Source organism: Pongo abelii, chromosome 20, assembly GCF_028885655.2.
Source record: "Pongo abelii isolate AG06213 chromosome 20, NHGRI_mPonAbe1-v2.0_pri, whole genome shotgun sequence".
NCBI classification, from domain to species: domain Eukaryota; kingdom Metazoa; phylum Chordata; class Mammalia; order Primates; family Hominidae; genus Pongo; species Pongo abelii.
In genome coordinates this window covers 57,308,591-57,324,026 of record NC_072005.2, presented here as the reverse complement: position 1 = coordinate 57,324,026, position 15,436 = coordinate 57,308,591, and the positions used below count along the sequence as shown (strand labels likewise).

Here is a 15,436-nt window from a genome sequence, read left to right as displayed (position 1 = left end):
ATCTCTTTCCCACAGTCCCCAGTTTGCAATTAAAATCACAAAAAAAAATGGGAAGGAGAGACTTAAGGAAGCCACAGAATCTGTGGAAAGGAGGAACTTGTGAACCACGTATGACCCAGGGGAGCTGACAAGCCCTCTACTCCCACTTCCACAGTTCGGAGGGGAAGACATCAAGGTCCACAGTGACAAGTGCTATGGTCTAAATATGTCACCTCAAAATTCATTTGTTGAAATTTGAATCCCCATGTGATAGTATTAGAAGGTATAATGTTTTGGGAGGCGATTAAGCTATGAGGACTCTGGGATTAGTCTAATGGGATTAGTTCCCTCATCTGAGAGACCCAAGGGAACTTGCACAGCCCTTCCACCACATGAGAACATAAGGAAAAGGCACCATCTATGAGGAAGCAAACTGTCTCCAGACACCAAACCTGCTGGCACCTTGGTCTTGGACTTCTCAGTCTCCAGAACTGTGAGAAATGAATTTCTGTTCTTTATGAACCGGCCAGTTTATGGTATTTTGTTGTAGCAGCCTGAATGGACAGAGATAGGAAGTGAATTGCCCAAATCACACAGGTCTCCTGGGCCCTGTCTCCTGCACCAATGTCTGCCCAGGAGCCACTTAATTAATCTTGTCTGCCCAGGACAGGCTGGGCTGGGATAGGGGAAGCTGATGTTACTCGGAGAGTGAAAGAACTGTCAAGTCTCTCACATGAGATAAGGAAAGACATTTCATTCATTCATTCATTCATTTATTCATTCATTCATTCATTCTGTATTCAGATTGTGAGCACCCGTGCTGTGCCTTGAGATTTCCAGCAAAGGGTAAGTGTTTGCCCAATCGCTCCCTCCCAGGAGGGGAAGTTGCAGCATCTCAGTGGTCAGAAGGGCTGAGCCATGGCTGACAGTGATGTCCTGCATCTGTCCCGCAGGGCTGGGTGTCCACATCTGAGTTCTGTCTTGAGCAGGAGGGGCTCAGTCAGGCCTCTCAGCCCTGCTCCCCTGGGGGCCTCCACACCTGCAGAGCCAACACGGGCCTCAGATTAGCATCGGCCACTTCAATTCTAACTCAGGTGGGACAGGACAGCTCAGCCCCATCTGGAACTCGGGGGCCAATCCCTCGGCTTCCCTAGAAAAGAGCAGGCCTGTTCACCTGGAGTAGTAGCCCCAGGTGAGGCCATAGGTGAAGGAGAAACCGGTGCCCATGAGGGCCCCTTGATTAGGTGAGAACCAGGGGCTGGGAGCCCTCCTGATCTTCACTTGCACATCTGCACCCAGGGGGGCTTCCTGGGAGTGGGGAGAAGAGGGTGAGGTTCCTAGGTCTAGGCGCCTCTCACAGCCCAACACCTGACCAGGCTGCCTGCCCCAGCACCCGTCCGGCAGCTCCCTCTGCACAGAGAGGCTCAGGGAAATGTGCTGGGAGCCCAGCGGGTGCTGAGCCTCACAGGTGAGGTCCCCTTCACCTCCAGTCCCTTTCTGGGGCAGCTCCAGGATCCCAGTTGCTGAGAGCTGGGAGAGATTCAGTGTTCTTCCCTCCTGAGACGAGCTCAGTGAGGCAGGAGAGTTGCTGTCAGTCACACAGACCAGGCCCAGGGACTGACCCTCCAGGCCAGGAAGCGAGGTGCCATTGCTCAGGGTCTTCAGGGCTGAGTGAAGAAGACAGTGAGAGCGGGGAGGGTGGAGCTGAGAGGCTGTCTCTCCCACAACCCCACACAAACAGAAAGAGGAGACACCTGACTGTGTGACACATACTCATGAATGCAAATCCAGGAGTTCAAAAAGCGGAAAGACCCCGCAGAGAAAGAGGCTGAGCTGAGACTAGTGGGGAAGTTGGTCATATTAACAGGTGGCTAAGGGCACCTCAGGTGGAGGGGAAAAAGCACAGGCCATGAGACAGCCTGGCAGATGAAGGGCCCTGCAAATATGTGTGGGGTCTTCCAGGGGGAAATTGGAGGTGCTGGGACATGATCAGCTGAGCAGCTTGGACTGAGGGTTCCAGGAAACCAGAGAGGGCCCTGAGCAGGGAAGAGGCAATGTCAGCTTTGGCTGCAGGAAAATTTTTCAGGACTTGTGCTGCGAGGGCCACAGCATGGAGGCGAGAGGCTGCAGACCGCGATGTTGGGTGGGAAGTGGAGCAATGGTCAAGACCGAAAAGGGCCTGGCCATGCAGATAGAGGGGAGGAGACAGGGAATGGAGGCAGGAGGAAGGGCATGATGGCAGACATTTTTGGGGAAGTGAAGTTTACAGGAAACCCTGACTCATGAGTGGGGTGGTTGAAAACAGGAGGCAACTGGAATAAGTCCTGGGTCCTGACTGGGATAACTGAAGAGGGGGTGGGGTGGGGGATGGAGATACCATGTCCAGGAAGAGGCTCAAGGGGCAGAAAGTGGGGGAGACATCAGGGCGGGGCTCACAGCTGAGCCACAGGGTGGATGTGCTCACTCAGGAAGCATGTGGAAGGGAAGGGGCAGCCCAGGGAATATGTGTCAGGCACTTTCCTGGGGCTGTCTCATCACAAGCTCCCTCAGCGTGGGAAGAACTGGCTTGGAAAAACAAGAGTAATCCCAACAGGAAGCCAGTGGGTAGGGGCAAAGTGGTAATTACTCACATAAGTGCAACTTCAGACTTATGGGTGCCAGAGGTGGGAGGTTTTTGGAGACGAGTGTTTTTCCCTTCCCTTCCATGGATCTCAGTGAGGAACACAGAAAGCAAAAAACTCCCCAGAGTCACCCCAGCCAATGTGTCTTTCATACTTGAAAGAGTTTATGAAACACTGGAATTATTTCTGCCTTGCATATTCAGAAGAACTTACCACTTAATTTTTTTGCCTGGAAAATAACATTTGCTACTCAATCAGCTTTGTTATGAAACTATGGGCTTCTCCATAGGTAGCTCACAACATGCCCTCCAGCTTCATCAAAGTGAGAAAGCAAGAGACAGCGAGAAAGAGAATGAGGCACAAGTTAGTCTTTTATAACGTGATCTTAGGCATAACATTAGCAAGCAGATTTGCAAGACCCACAGCCACCCTGCAGCTGATGTACACCACGTGCAGGAACTCCCATCACCCATGGCCACCCTGACAAAATGCTTCATCAGCAACCCCTATTGGAGCGTTGTTGCCAGTGGACCCGGAACACCTTGGCCGTTCCAGCATAGGAGGTGCTTAACCTTGAGGGGCCAGAAAAAAAAAAAGCCATGGGCCAGGTCCCAGGTCCCCGTGGTTAGAGCATGCAGCTCAGAAGTGCTGAGTTGAGCCTGGGCCTCTTGAATCATCCAGAAACAAATGCAGTTGTCTAAGCCCAATTTATACCACTGTGAAACCCTCAAGGGCATCAGAGAATATAAAAGCAAAGAGCCCTATCCAAAGAACAGCAACTTCAAAGATTAAAGGAACATCAGCCCACACAGATGAGAAAGAACCAGTGAAAGAAATCTGACACATCCAAAAGCCAGAGTTTTTTACCTTCAAGTGACCACACTATCTCCCCAGCAATGTTCGTAATGAGTCTGAAATGACTGAAATGACAGACATAGAATTCAGAATCTGGATGGCAACAAAGATCACCGAGATTCAGGAGAAACTCGAAACCCAGTCCAAGGAATGTAGGAAATCCAATAAAATGATTCAAGATCTGAAAGATAAAATAATCATTTTAAGAGAAAACCAAACTGATCTGTTAGAGCTGAAAAACTGCAAAAATTTCATAATACAAGCAGAAGTATTAACATCAGAATAGATTAAGCTGAGAAAAGAATCTCAGAGCTCAAAGACCAGTTCTCTGAATCAACCCAATCAGACAAAAATTTAAAAAAAAAAAGCATTTAAAAAAATGACAAAAACCTCCAAGAAATATGGGATTATATAAAGAGACCAAACCTACGGCCCACTGGAATCCTGGAAAAAGAGAGACGCAGCAACTTGTAAAACATATTTGAGGATATCATCCACAAAAATTTCCCCAACCTTGCTAGAGAGGTTGACATATAAATTCAGGAAATTCAGAGAACCCCAGGAAGATACTGTACAAGATTACCATCCCCAAGACACATAGTCATTAGATTTTCTAAGGTTCACATGAAAGAAAAAAATATTCAATGCAGCTAAAAGGAAGAGGCAGGTCATGTACAAAGGGAACCCCATCAGGCTAACAGAAGAGCTTTCAGCAGAAATCATATAAGCCAAAGACATTCGGGACCTATATTCAGCATTCTTAAAGAAAACAAATTCCAGCCAAGAATTTCATACCCTGCCAAACTAAGCTTCATAAACAAAGGATAAATAAAATCCCTTTCAGACAAACAAAAACTAAAAAAAATCATCACCACCGGACCTGACTTATAAGAGGTCCTTAAGGGAGTGCCAAACACAGAAGTGAAAGAATGTTACATGCCACCACAGAAAGTGGTGTTAAGTGGTTAAGTATATAGCCCACTGACATTATGAAGCAACTATACAATCCCGTCTACATAACAACCAGCTAACAACATAATGACAGAACCAAATTCTCACATCTCAGTATTGACATATCAATAATGCTTTCACTGGCTGTCCCTTTTGCATAGAGTCCAGCATGAGACGCAGAGTAGACTGGGATGCTTAATGTAGCCAGATGGGGCTGATGTAGCTCCTGAGTTAAAAATGCATCTTTCTTTGGGACAGAAGGAACCACATAATCTACTCTAGTCCAGTTTGGTCCTAGCATCCAGGAAAGCAAAGATGCAATGTACCAGAATACCCACATCAAAAAGTTAGAAAGATTCCAAATTAGCAACTTAACATTACACCTAGAGGAATTAGAAAAACAAGAGCAAGTCAACCCCAAAGCTAGCAGAATAAAACAAATAACCAAAATCAGAGCTGAAATGAATAAAATTGAGATATAAAAATTCATACAAAAGATCAGTATACCCCAAAGTTGGTTCTTTGAAAGAACAAATAAGATTGATAGATCACTAGCTAGTCTAATAAAAAAGAGGAAACCAAAACCTTTCATCATTTAAGAGTTTTTAATTTCTCTTTCATGAAAGGTAAATTTACATACAGTGAAATACATAGATTTTATTCGCGTGATTCAATGTGTTTTGATAAATACATAACCACGTAATCACTATCCCAGTTAAGACATAGACTATTCCTAGGACTGGCTGGGCACGGTGGCTCACGCCCGTAATCCCAACGCTTTGGGAGGCAGAGGTGGGTGGATCACAGGGTCAAGAGATCAAGACCATCCTGGCCAACGTGGTGAAACCCCATCTCTATTAAAAATACAAAAATTAGCTGGGCATGGTGGCCCGCACCTGTAATCCCAGCTACTAAGGAGGCTGAGGCAGGAGAATCACTTGAACCCTGGAGGCGGAGGTTGCAGTGAGCCACTGCACTCCAGCCTGGCAACAGAGCTAGACTCCTTCTCAAAAAAAAAAAAAAAAGAAAAGAAATAAAATTCCCAGGACCCCAGAAAGTTCCCCTGTGTGCCATTCACGTTAATCCCCAAATCCCACTCCCAACCTGAGGCAGTGACTGTTATGAATTTCTGTCTTTGTAGATTAGTTTGGCCTGTTCTTGAACTTCATATGAGTGAAACTACAGAGCATGTATTATTTTGCATATGACTTCTTTGACTCAAGATGTTTTCAAAATTTATTCAAGCTGTTGCGTGTATTATATATCGTTTATTATATATTGATGAGTATTATGCCGTTACATGGAAACATGTAATCAATTTTAAATATTAATTACTTAGATTTTTATATTATTTTCTCACTAAATGTAGGACATTTCAAGTGCTCAGTAGCCACATGTGGCTAGTGGTTACCATATCAAACAGCACAGTTGTACAAACATTATAGTCTCCACTTTTACTTTTAGGTTTATGATTCGCTTCAGGCTAATTTGTTGCGTGTGATGTGAGAAACGGCTCAACACTCATTTTTACCAACTCTAATTTCACTTCTTCCGCTAACATTTATTTTTTATTTATTTATTTATTTTCAAGATGGGGTCTCACTCTGTCGCCAGGCTGGAGTACAGTGGCACAATCTTGGCTCACTGCAACCTCTGCTTCCTGGGTTCAAGCAATTCTGCTTCGGCCTCCTTGGTACCTGGGATTACAGGTGCCTGCCACCACACCCAGCTAATTTTTTTTTTTTTTTTGTATTTTTGGTAGAGATGGTGTTTCACCATGTTATCCAGGCTGGTCTTGAACTCCTGACCTCAAGTGATCCACCCACCTCAGCCTCCCAAAGTGCTGGGATTACAGGCGTGAGCCACCGCGCCCGACCACCCACCAACATTTATTAAAAGTCTTTCCTGTCCCAATTGAATAGACTTGATGCTATTCAATTGACTGTATATGTGTGGGTCCATTTGTAGACTGTACTCTAGTCCACACCACACTCTCTGTATTACTCTAGTGTTAAAATCTGCCTTCTCTAAATGTGTTTCTTATCACAATGATTTGGTTATTCTAGGCCTTTATGTGTTTATATAAATTTTAGAACCAATTTATCAATTTATAACTATATATGTGTATATATATAAACTTATATTTACAATATACGTACATATACACTCATCTATAATTAAGTACATACATATACACATATACATATATTTTATATATAGATATATATATATATATATATATATAGGAATTTTGACTGGGATTACCTAAATCAATATGCAGACAACTGACATTTTAACCATTTTTGTCTTCCAATCCATGAACGTGATATATTTCTTCCTTCATTTGGGCCTTCCTTAAGTCTCTCAAAAATGTTCTATATTTATCAGTACAGAAGCATTCCGTGTTATCTTAGTTCATTTGTGTTGCTATAGAGTAATATCTAAGGCTGGGTAATTTATAAAGAAAAGAGGTTTATACAGCCTGTAGCTGCAGTGAACGCCAAGAATGAAGTACTCAGACAATTCCAGCCGAGCGGGACGCGGCAGCAGCATCTCTGAAAGAGTGCCGCCCCAGAATCCGTCCGCCAAGTATTTATTGAAAGGGCTTGTTAAACCAAAATGTCCACCAGCTGGCCTTTTGCGGTCGGGTCATGAGACACATACGGCCTTGTAAAAACACTCAGACTACAGTCTCAGGAGGCTGTTTTCAGCGCTCCTTATCGCACATTCCGTTCCTTGCCCTATTTTCAGGGTCAAGGAGTTTCAATCTCGTGCACAAACAACATGCACACAATGCCTCAGTATTTTTCCATGCCTCGACCTCAAATGCCTTGTACATAAGCTTGAATATATTGCCGTGCACCCCCCACAGTTTATTTGGCTCACGGTTCTGCACCATATATAAAATGCTTGGCACCAGCCTTTGCTTCTGGTGAGGGTCTCAGGAAGCTTCCACTCATGGTGGAAGGCAAAAGGAAGTCTGCATGTGCAGACAATATGGCAAGAGAGGAAGCACGGGCTGGGGAGGGGAGGTGCCAATGTCTTTTTAACACCCAGCTCTTGGAGAAACTCTCACAGGAAGTAACAGAGTGAGAACTCTCTCATTACCTTGAAGACAGCACCAAGCCATTCATGAGGGATCCAGTCCCGGGACCTGAACATCTCCCATTTGGCCCCACCTCCAACACTGGGCGTCAAATATCAACAGGAGGCGTGGCAGGGCCAAACAAACCATATCCAAACCATAGCATAGGATTTTTTTTTTTTTTTTTTTGAGACAGACTCTTGCTTGCTCTGTCGCCCAGGCTAGAGTGCAATGGCACAATCTCAGCTCACTGCAACCTCCGCCTCCTGGGTTCAAGCAATTCTCCTGCCTCAGCCTCCCAAGTAGCAGGGACTACAGGCATACGCCACCTCGCCTGGCTAATTTTTGTATTTTTAGTAGAGATGGGGTTTCACCATGTTGGCCAGGCTGGTCTTGAACCCCTGACCTGAAGTGATTCGCCCTCCCCAGCCTCCCAAAGTGTTGGGATGATGGGCGTGAGCCACCACGCCCAGCTCAGATATGATTTTTTATTTATTTATTTATTTATTTTATTTATTTATTTTTTTTTTTGAGACGGAGTCTCACTCTGTCTCCCAGGCTGGAGTGCAGTGGCACGATCTCGGCTCACTGCAAGCTGCACCACCCGGGTTCATGCCATTGTCCTGCCTCAGCTTCCCGAGTAGCTGGGACTACAGGCACCCACCACCACACTCGGCTAATTTTTGTATTTTTAGTAGAGATGGGGTTTCACCGAGTTAGCCAGGATGGTCTCGATCTCCTGACCTCGTGATCCACCCGCCTCGGCCTCCCAAAGTGCTGGAATTACAGGCGTGAGACACTGCGCCCGGCCATGATTTTTAAAAAATTATTCCTTGGTACTTTACGGTTTTTTGATGCTGCCATAAATGGGCAAGAGTCTAGATTTAGGGAAGTTTTAGTGCTTCCTCCAGTCCTTTGATTTCTTCCTATCAGGGCTACTGCATAAAGTGATTGTTGTGAGATGTTCCTTTCCTCGTTCGGGTGCTGCATGTAGGTAAATTTTTTTGGATCATGTTGTTTAATTTGACAGATGATCCTGTGACCCTTTGGAAAAGTTTCTCATTCCTTGGGTTTGGCTTTAGAGGAGGGAGATCACGAGCTGCTGCTTCAGGGTCTCCCTCAGCTCAACCAGAAGTCCAATCCTTGAACTCCATTTTCAAAGACAGAGACAGAAGAAGGCCCAGGAGGAGGGTCCCCAGTGTGCAAGGACTGAGGTATGAACCAACAGGGCATGTTGCAAATGATTTGGAAAAGACCAGAGGGACCAGTGGGTTAAGTGGTGAAGATGGAGGAGTGGACTGAGGTGGGAGAGTGATGTCACGAAGAGGATGTGATGGGAGGTTCAGGATCCAGGAGCCATGGATGGGCTGTGAGCAGCGCAGAGAGAGCTCAGTGTGTCCTAAAGACTCCCACTGGACTGTGCACAATACACAGACTGCAGAGAGCAAGGTGGCCTAGCAGTCACAGGGTGGGGAGATGAGGCTGAAGAGGTGGGCAGGATCCAGATGCTACCTAGACCTGATTTGCAGGCTGAGGTCATTTCCTGGAAAGTTGCAGAATCGCTATTTTGCAGGCAAGTGACACAGACATATAAGTACCAGTTGCCACCAGAATCAGGAAAGGTTCCCAGCAGGACCTTTGTGTTCAAAGCACAGTGATCCATCAGTGCTCAGCATACACCTGTGCCAGGAGCTCTGCTGGGATGTGACTCCTGGAATGGTCACCACAACCTTGCAAGTAGGGCTTCTCATTCCTGTTTTACAGAGCAGGAAACCAAGGTACAGAGAGGTAGGAATTTGTCTGTCTTTTAGTTAAAAAAATAAAAGGGAGGGCACAGTGTGGATTCAGGTTTGAGATACTTTGACTCCAAAGCCTGTGTGCTTTTCACTGTGCACATAGTTCATAGTGTTATCATAGATCCTCATAGCTCATCACATTGAGGGCTATTAATTCTACAACAATCAGCCTCTGACTTCTCCCTTGCCTGGAGGGGCTGCGATCCCTCAATCAGGCTGAGTCTCTGCAGTTTCTCATCTCTGCAGTTTCTCATCTGTGGATCTTTATCTCCGAGTACTCGGTGTCAGTGGCCTCCCGTCCCCGTGAGTCCCGAGGCTTCACCGTCTGGAAGCTGAGGGTTGCATACTGGAGCTCTCCTTCCCCCACTGAGGAGCGGGCAGAAGCTGGGGGAGGCTGGTCTGGGGGACTGTCTTCTGCCCAAGGTTCAGTCAGGGGTCCCTGAGACGTGGGAGAGAGAAGGGAGTCAGAGCAGACGGTGAGGATGGGGCGCAGTGGCTCACACCTGTAATCCCAGCACTTTGGGAGGCTGAGGCGGGCGGATCACCTGAGGTCAGGAGTTCGAGACCAGCCTCGCCAACATGGTGAAACCCTGTCTCTACTAAAAATACAAAATTAGCCAGGTGTGGTGGTGGGCACCTTTAATCCCAGCTACTCAGGAGGCTGAGGCAGGAGAATCGCTTGAACCTAGGAGGCAGAGGTTGCAGTGAGCCAAGATTGTGCCACTGCACTACAGCCTGGGTGACAGAGCGAGACTCCGTCTCAAAAAACAAAAACAAACAAATGAAAAAATGCACTTGAGGCAAAAGCCTCACTCACTTCACCCTTGTTCTTGTCCTAGTGGAGAGGTAGGTGCTTAAAAGGTCAGAATGTGGCTGGTCACAGTGGCTCACGCCTGTAATCCCAGCACTTCGGGAGGCCAAGGTGGGCGGATCACGAGGTCAGGAGATTGAGACTATCCTGGCTAACACGGTGAAACCCCGTCTCTACTAAAATACAAAAAAATTAGCCGGGCGTGATGGCAGGCGCCTGTAGTCCCAGCTACTCCAGACGCTAAGGCAGGAGAATGGCTTGAACCTGGGAGGCGGAGCTTGCAGTGAGCAGAGATCGCACCACTGCACTCCAGCCTGGGCGACAGAACAAGACTCCGTCTCAAAAGAGAAAAAAAACAAAAAAAGTCAGAATGTGCACTGCTGCAGGCTATAGAGTTTGGGATTTTTACTCTAGACCAGGGGTTGTCAAACTACAGTATCTGAGTCATATCCAGCCCACTCTCTATGTTTGTGAATAAAGTTTTATTGGCACACAGCCATACTCATTTCTTTACACAGGGTATATGGCATCTTTCTTGCTACAACAGCAGATTTGAGGAGCTGCAATGAGACTGTGTGGCCCATGAAGCCGAAAATAGTTTCTATCTATCCCTTACAGATAGTATTTGCTGGCTTCTGCTCTAAACGGTATTGAGGGGTGGGAGAGCAGCTGTTCAAATGCAGAGGAACTGGACGATGATGCCTTCTGGACAGTCCCCCCAGGCAGGAAAGGAGGGGAGACAGGCAGGGAGGTGAGGCAGCAAAAGACAGAGATCCTCAGGCCTCAGGAGTGAAGGGTCAGGATAGGGAGCAGAGATAATAAAAGCTGTTCTTAGGGGAGGAAACCAACCAAACATTGTGATTTGGGGCTACAGAGAAGAAAGGAAGAACAGAGAGGAGGTAACTTTGGCTACGCTCAGCTGATTAGTCCTGGGGGTCATCCTGTGGGAGGTGTCCAGGCTGGATGCTGGCTGTGGAGAGTCCACATCACTCACCTGAGAGGCTGAGCCCCTGACGGTGTTTGCATCCTCTATGCCCGTATCCCCCACGCCCGCTGCTGGCCTTGCCGATTTCTTCCTGCAGGACCTCACTCTAAGTAAAGAGACCAGAGAGCCTTTCAGTGTGGTCAGATCGGGGTGCAGTGGGCAGATCAGGTACCCCCATGTGTTTCCTATTAAGGGACTGCAGGGGTGACTGAGGTGGAAGAGCAGTGGTCCAGTCTTAGAGACCCCAAGGTTGAGAACAGAGGCTCTCTTCTCCTGGACAGTGGATACCAAGGTTTGCCACAGACTCAAAGCTCCTCAAACACAGGCCCACATGGAATTCTCACCATGCACCTGCGACCCCCTTCTTGCCCCAAGCTCTTCACCCATCCAGGTCCCTCCAGCTCTGGCTTCAGGGATCCAGCTTCCAGCCTGTCCTCCCCCAGGGCTCTCCCTCCCTCCCTAGGGTCCATGCTTACACAACGAAGATGATGCAGAAGGACAGGAAGACCAGGGCTGTGGCTCCAGCTCCCCCGACCGCCCCCTGAGTCACTCCTGATGTGGCTTTGCCTGTTGACAGATTGGAGTTATTTTTGTGATATATCATAGAGAATTGGGTCTCTTCTCCCACTTCCTGTAGGGTCCTAGACTTCTATTTCCACTTCCCCTTCCCAGACACAAAGAACAGGAATGAGAGAGAGCAGGACATGGAGAGACTCTTCCTGAGGCCAGTGAGGCGTGCAAGTGCGGCCATTCCTTTTTTTTTTTTCACAATGTTAATATTTGATCTATTAATGAATTTGTTTTGCATTCAATTTTTACTGTTTTTAAAAGATTATTGCATTGCAGTATGATTTCATCTGATTGCTGACTTGCTGGGCTTTTTCTTTTTTTTAATTTGATGCTCAAAGCAAGTATCTCAGTTGTGTGACTCCAGTTCAGCCCTGCAAAGAAAGGCGCTTGTCTCCCTAAACACACCTGGCCAGGCCCCATCCTCTCCCCTCTGAGATCCACTCCTGCCATCTCCCCACCCTACAACCCTTCCCTGGCAGGAAGAGGACAGTGGTGCTGTGGGTCCCAGAGAAGTTCCAGACCTCACAGCTGAGCACAGACCAGAGCGGAGCTCCTCTCTGGAGGTCCAGGCTCAGCGGTCACTGAGGGTGAAACAGGTGTGTTCTCCTCCAGCCCCTCCCCAGAATACCGGCGCACTCACTCTGCAGGGAGACGTTCAGGGAGACCTGCTGAGAGCCCAGAGGGTTCTGAGCTCTGCAGGTGAATTCCTCTTCATCCCTCAGGTGCACCCAAGGCAGCTCCAGCACCCCCGGGTTTGAGGGCTGTGAGGGGCACAGGGTCAGGCTTCTCCAGCTCAGGCTCAGCCTGGCAGGTGGATTGCTGTCAACCGCACAGACCAGGCGCAGAGACTGGCCCTCTGGGACTGACAGAGATGAGCCATTTCCCGGGACTGTGGATACTGTAGAAAAAGAGACAGAGGGTCAGAGAGATACATAGATCTGAAGAAAAAGGAAGGAAACAGAAAGAGACTGATGACAGCATCTGACACACAGACATAGACTGAAGTTCTGGAAGCACACACTTTCACCACTCACTGCTGGGAATATAAACTTCTCCCCGCTTCATCGAGAACAGTTTGGGCTTATCTTTCAAAGTAAGAAAGAACATACAACGTAGCTATATTTTGCTTTTAGGAACTTAACCCACAGACTTAGATATTCCTGTGAAAGTAGATACAAGATTGTTCATTGCAGTGTTCTGTAGTAGGATAAAATTAGTGCCATGATCTTCCATTAGGAGATGCCACAAAATCAGAGTCCATCCATGCAGCGGAATCACACACAGCCCTAGAGGAGGGTGCGGACAGTCTCGCTACGGATGTCAAACCACCTCTGAGATCCTCCAGGTGCACAAACCAAGACTCAGAGCAGCCTGGATGGACAGTGGTTGGTTCTGGGGAGGGGGGCAGGCATCGGAGGAGAGCCTCTGCTCTGCAATTTGAATTTTTGCCCATGGACATTTATCACCTGTCCAGAAGTATTTAGATCAGAACTATCATAAATAAACAGATAAGGGTGGAGATGTATTCAGGAGATACATGAGAAGGAACCTCAAAGCCTGGTCCTGCTGTGTGAATGCCACCCTCTTATTGTTTGAGGCCAAGGGGGGGTGTGTGGGGGAGTCCAAGGGAGGTGATGGGAGGATGGGAACAGGTGGCCTTGGGGCCTAAGGATACAGAGGGGCCCTGAGTTCACCCACAAGGACATCCCTGTTTGCCAAAGTGAGTCCAGGTTGAGGAATAACCCAGCCTCATCCTGACCTGAAGGCCCTGCACCCCCAGCCCCAGGGAGGGAGCTCCATCCTACCTGTGCCGTCTCCTTGGAAGACAGTCATGGTCAAGTTCTGAGGGGGGTCTGGGACAGAAAGACATGGAGACACGCATCACTGTGAGGGCTGCGAACACTAGCCCTGTCTGTCCCCAGGAGCCGCATAAACAGGGAAGGCGGAGCCAGTGTCCTCCTGACCCCACAACCAGCCCAGATTCCGGGACCCAGCACCCAGTGTCCGGGCTTGACACTCACCCCATCAGGGACCCAGGCGTCCCAGCCCAGCACTCACAGGACACGTTGAGATGGACGGTCTTGTTCGTGGTCACGCCGGCCCCAGGGAAGGTCACCTGACAGGTGAGGCTGGTGCCATGGTCCTGGGGCTGTGGGATGAGGGTGAGCACCGAGGAGCGGGTGGTGGAGGGGTCCAAGGGGGACATGGAGGTCCCCGTCCAGGAGATCATAGGGGGCGTCCCCTGCTCACAGGCCCAGGGCACAGAGCAGGTTAGATTCTGGGGGCAGCCAGACTCCATGGTGCCTGGGATGAGGATGTTGGGCCTGTGGGTCAAGGCTGGTGAAGAGAGGGGGAATCAGGATCAGGTCAGAGGATCCATGGTTCAGCCCTGGGGGAAGCTCAGGCTCTGGTCCAGCTCCTGCCCTGAGCCAACTCACTTCACCCTCAGCCCTCTCCTGGAGCAGGGGCCCCATCCCAGCCTTTCCCTGCCGCCCCCATGACCTTTCCCTGTGGCCTTTCCTGGAGCCCATGCCTTACCTGTCACATGCACAGAGAGCTGGTCAGATATATAATTCCATTTTATATTTCCTCTCTCCACACGAAAGAAGTATGTCCCCGCATCACTCTTTCTGGCATCTCTGATGTTCAGGGTGCAATTCTTGGTATGTGGGTCCCCAAGGAGGTGGAATCGGTCCTGAGTCTCCTCCTGCACTGCCCGAGCTGGGTTGTTTGTGGCCACTGGAGCATCCCGGTCTGTCTTGGCCCCTTGCCGGAACCAGTAGCCATGAACTGGGTCAGAGTAAGACCAGCCATACCCGGGGTAGGAGAAGGAGCAGGGTACGTGGACACACAGGCCCTCCTGCACAGTCACGGACCTCTGCATCGTCAGCAGGTAATGCTTCCAGTTACTCCTCTGTCCTTCCACCCTCTCCCTCCCCCAGAGCAGGGGCAGCAGCAGCAGCAGCATGTCTGGGGTTGGAGGTGCCAGGGCCGCCAGGGAACGTCTGTTCCTCAGGGTTCTTCTCTCAGGAACTGAGGGCTCAAGACTTAGAGGAGGCCCCACAGGAAGACGGGGCGAGGTCAAAACAGTGACCTCCTCAGAGGAGGAACTTTACACCCAGACACTGTCAGGCCCAGGTCAGCCCTGGGAGATCCACCGTCCACCACCCCACTTTCACTCCTGGGTCCCTGAGGCCAGAGCGGGAGACAGACTCACCCAGATTCCCACCCCATGCAGGGGCCACCCCACCTCCTGCCTCCCTCTCAATGCCCTTCCCCTTAGGTGACATTTTCTGCAGGGTGAAAATGAGTCCCATCTGGCCAGACCCCTGAGTCACAGGCTGTGGATGTCTGCGTAGCTCAGAGGTGGGACTCGGGGCCATGAGAGATGGGGGTGCAGATGGGGTGAACAGGCAGCCTCTCATCCCCCCCAGCAGGCACGAGGTGGGCACCCCCTTTCTGCACAACGAGGTCAGCACAGCAGAGCTGGACACTGTCTCCAAGGAGTCACTGTGCGGAGGGGAGACACAGAGGCTTCTGACGTCTGAGCTGTCCACGGCAGGAGCTTCAGTGGGGGGCACAGGCAGGATGGGGTCACTCTCCTGTAGGTCAGGGGTTCAATCTCAGGAGGGCTGAGCAGAGGGACATTGGGCTGTGGAGGTGAGGATTCTGTGTGTTGATACACACCAAGGACACAGAGGGAAGCCTGGCTCGCAGGAGGTCTGGGAAACTGAGGCTGTGACTGTTGTACTGTGGGGCTTGGAAGGGAGGAAATTCGGAAGA

The 15,436-nt window shown here is 49.1% G+C and overlaps 1 protein-coding gene across 2 annotated transcripts; it reads right to left on the bottom strand.

The window, feature by feature from the left end:
• Positions 1 to 3,190: 3,190 nt before the first annotated feature.
• Positions 3,191 to 14,763, bottom strand: LOC100439557 (sialic acid-binding Ig-like lectin 9). 2 transcript variants are annotated; one of them, XM_024237306.3, is made up of 7 exons: positions 14,192 to 14,763; positions 13,712 to 13,990; positions 13,459 to 13,506; positions 12,294 to 12,551; positions 11,560 to 11,650; positions 11,093 to 11,189; positions 3,191 to 3,636 (listed from the first exon to the last, which is right to left on the bottom strand). In XM_024237306.3, exons 1-7 carry the CDS (start codon positions 14,619 to 14,621, stop codon positions 3,400 to 3,402), a joined length of 1,440 nt encoding a protein of 479 aa, XP_024093074.3. In that variant the 5' UTR covers positions 14,622 to 14,763; the 3' UTR covers positions 3,191 to 3,399. The 2 variants fall into 2 exon arrangements, with proteins under 2 accessions (XP_024093074.3, XP_009231246.2); XM_009232971.4 differs by lacking the exon at positions 3,191 to 3,636 and adding an exon at positions 6,930 to 9,726 and having other exon boundaries at positions 14,192 to 14,759.
• Between the last annotated feature and the right edge of the window lie 673 nt (positions 14,764 to 15,436).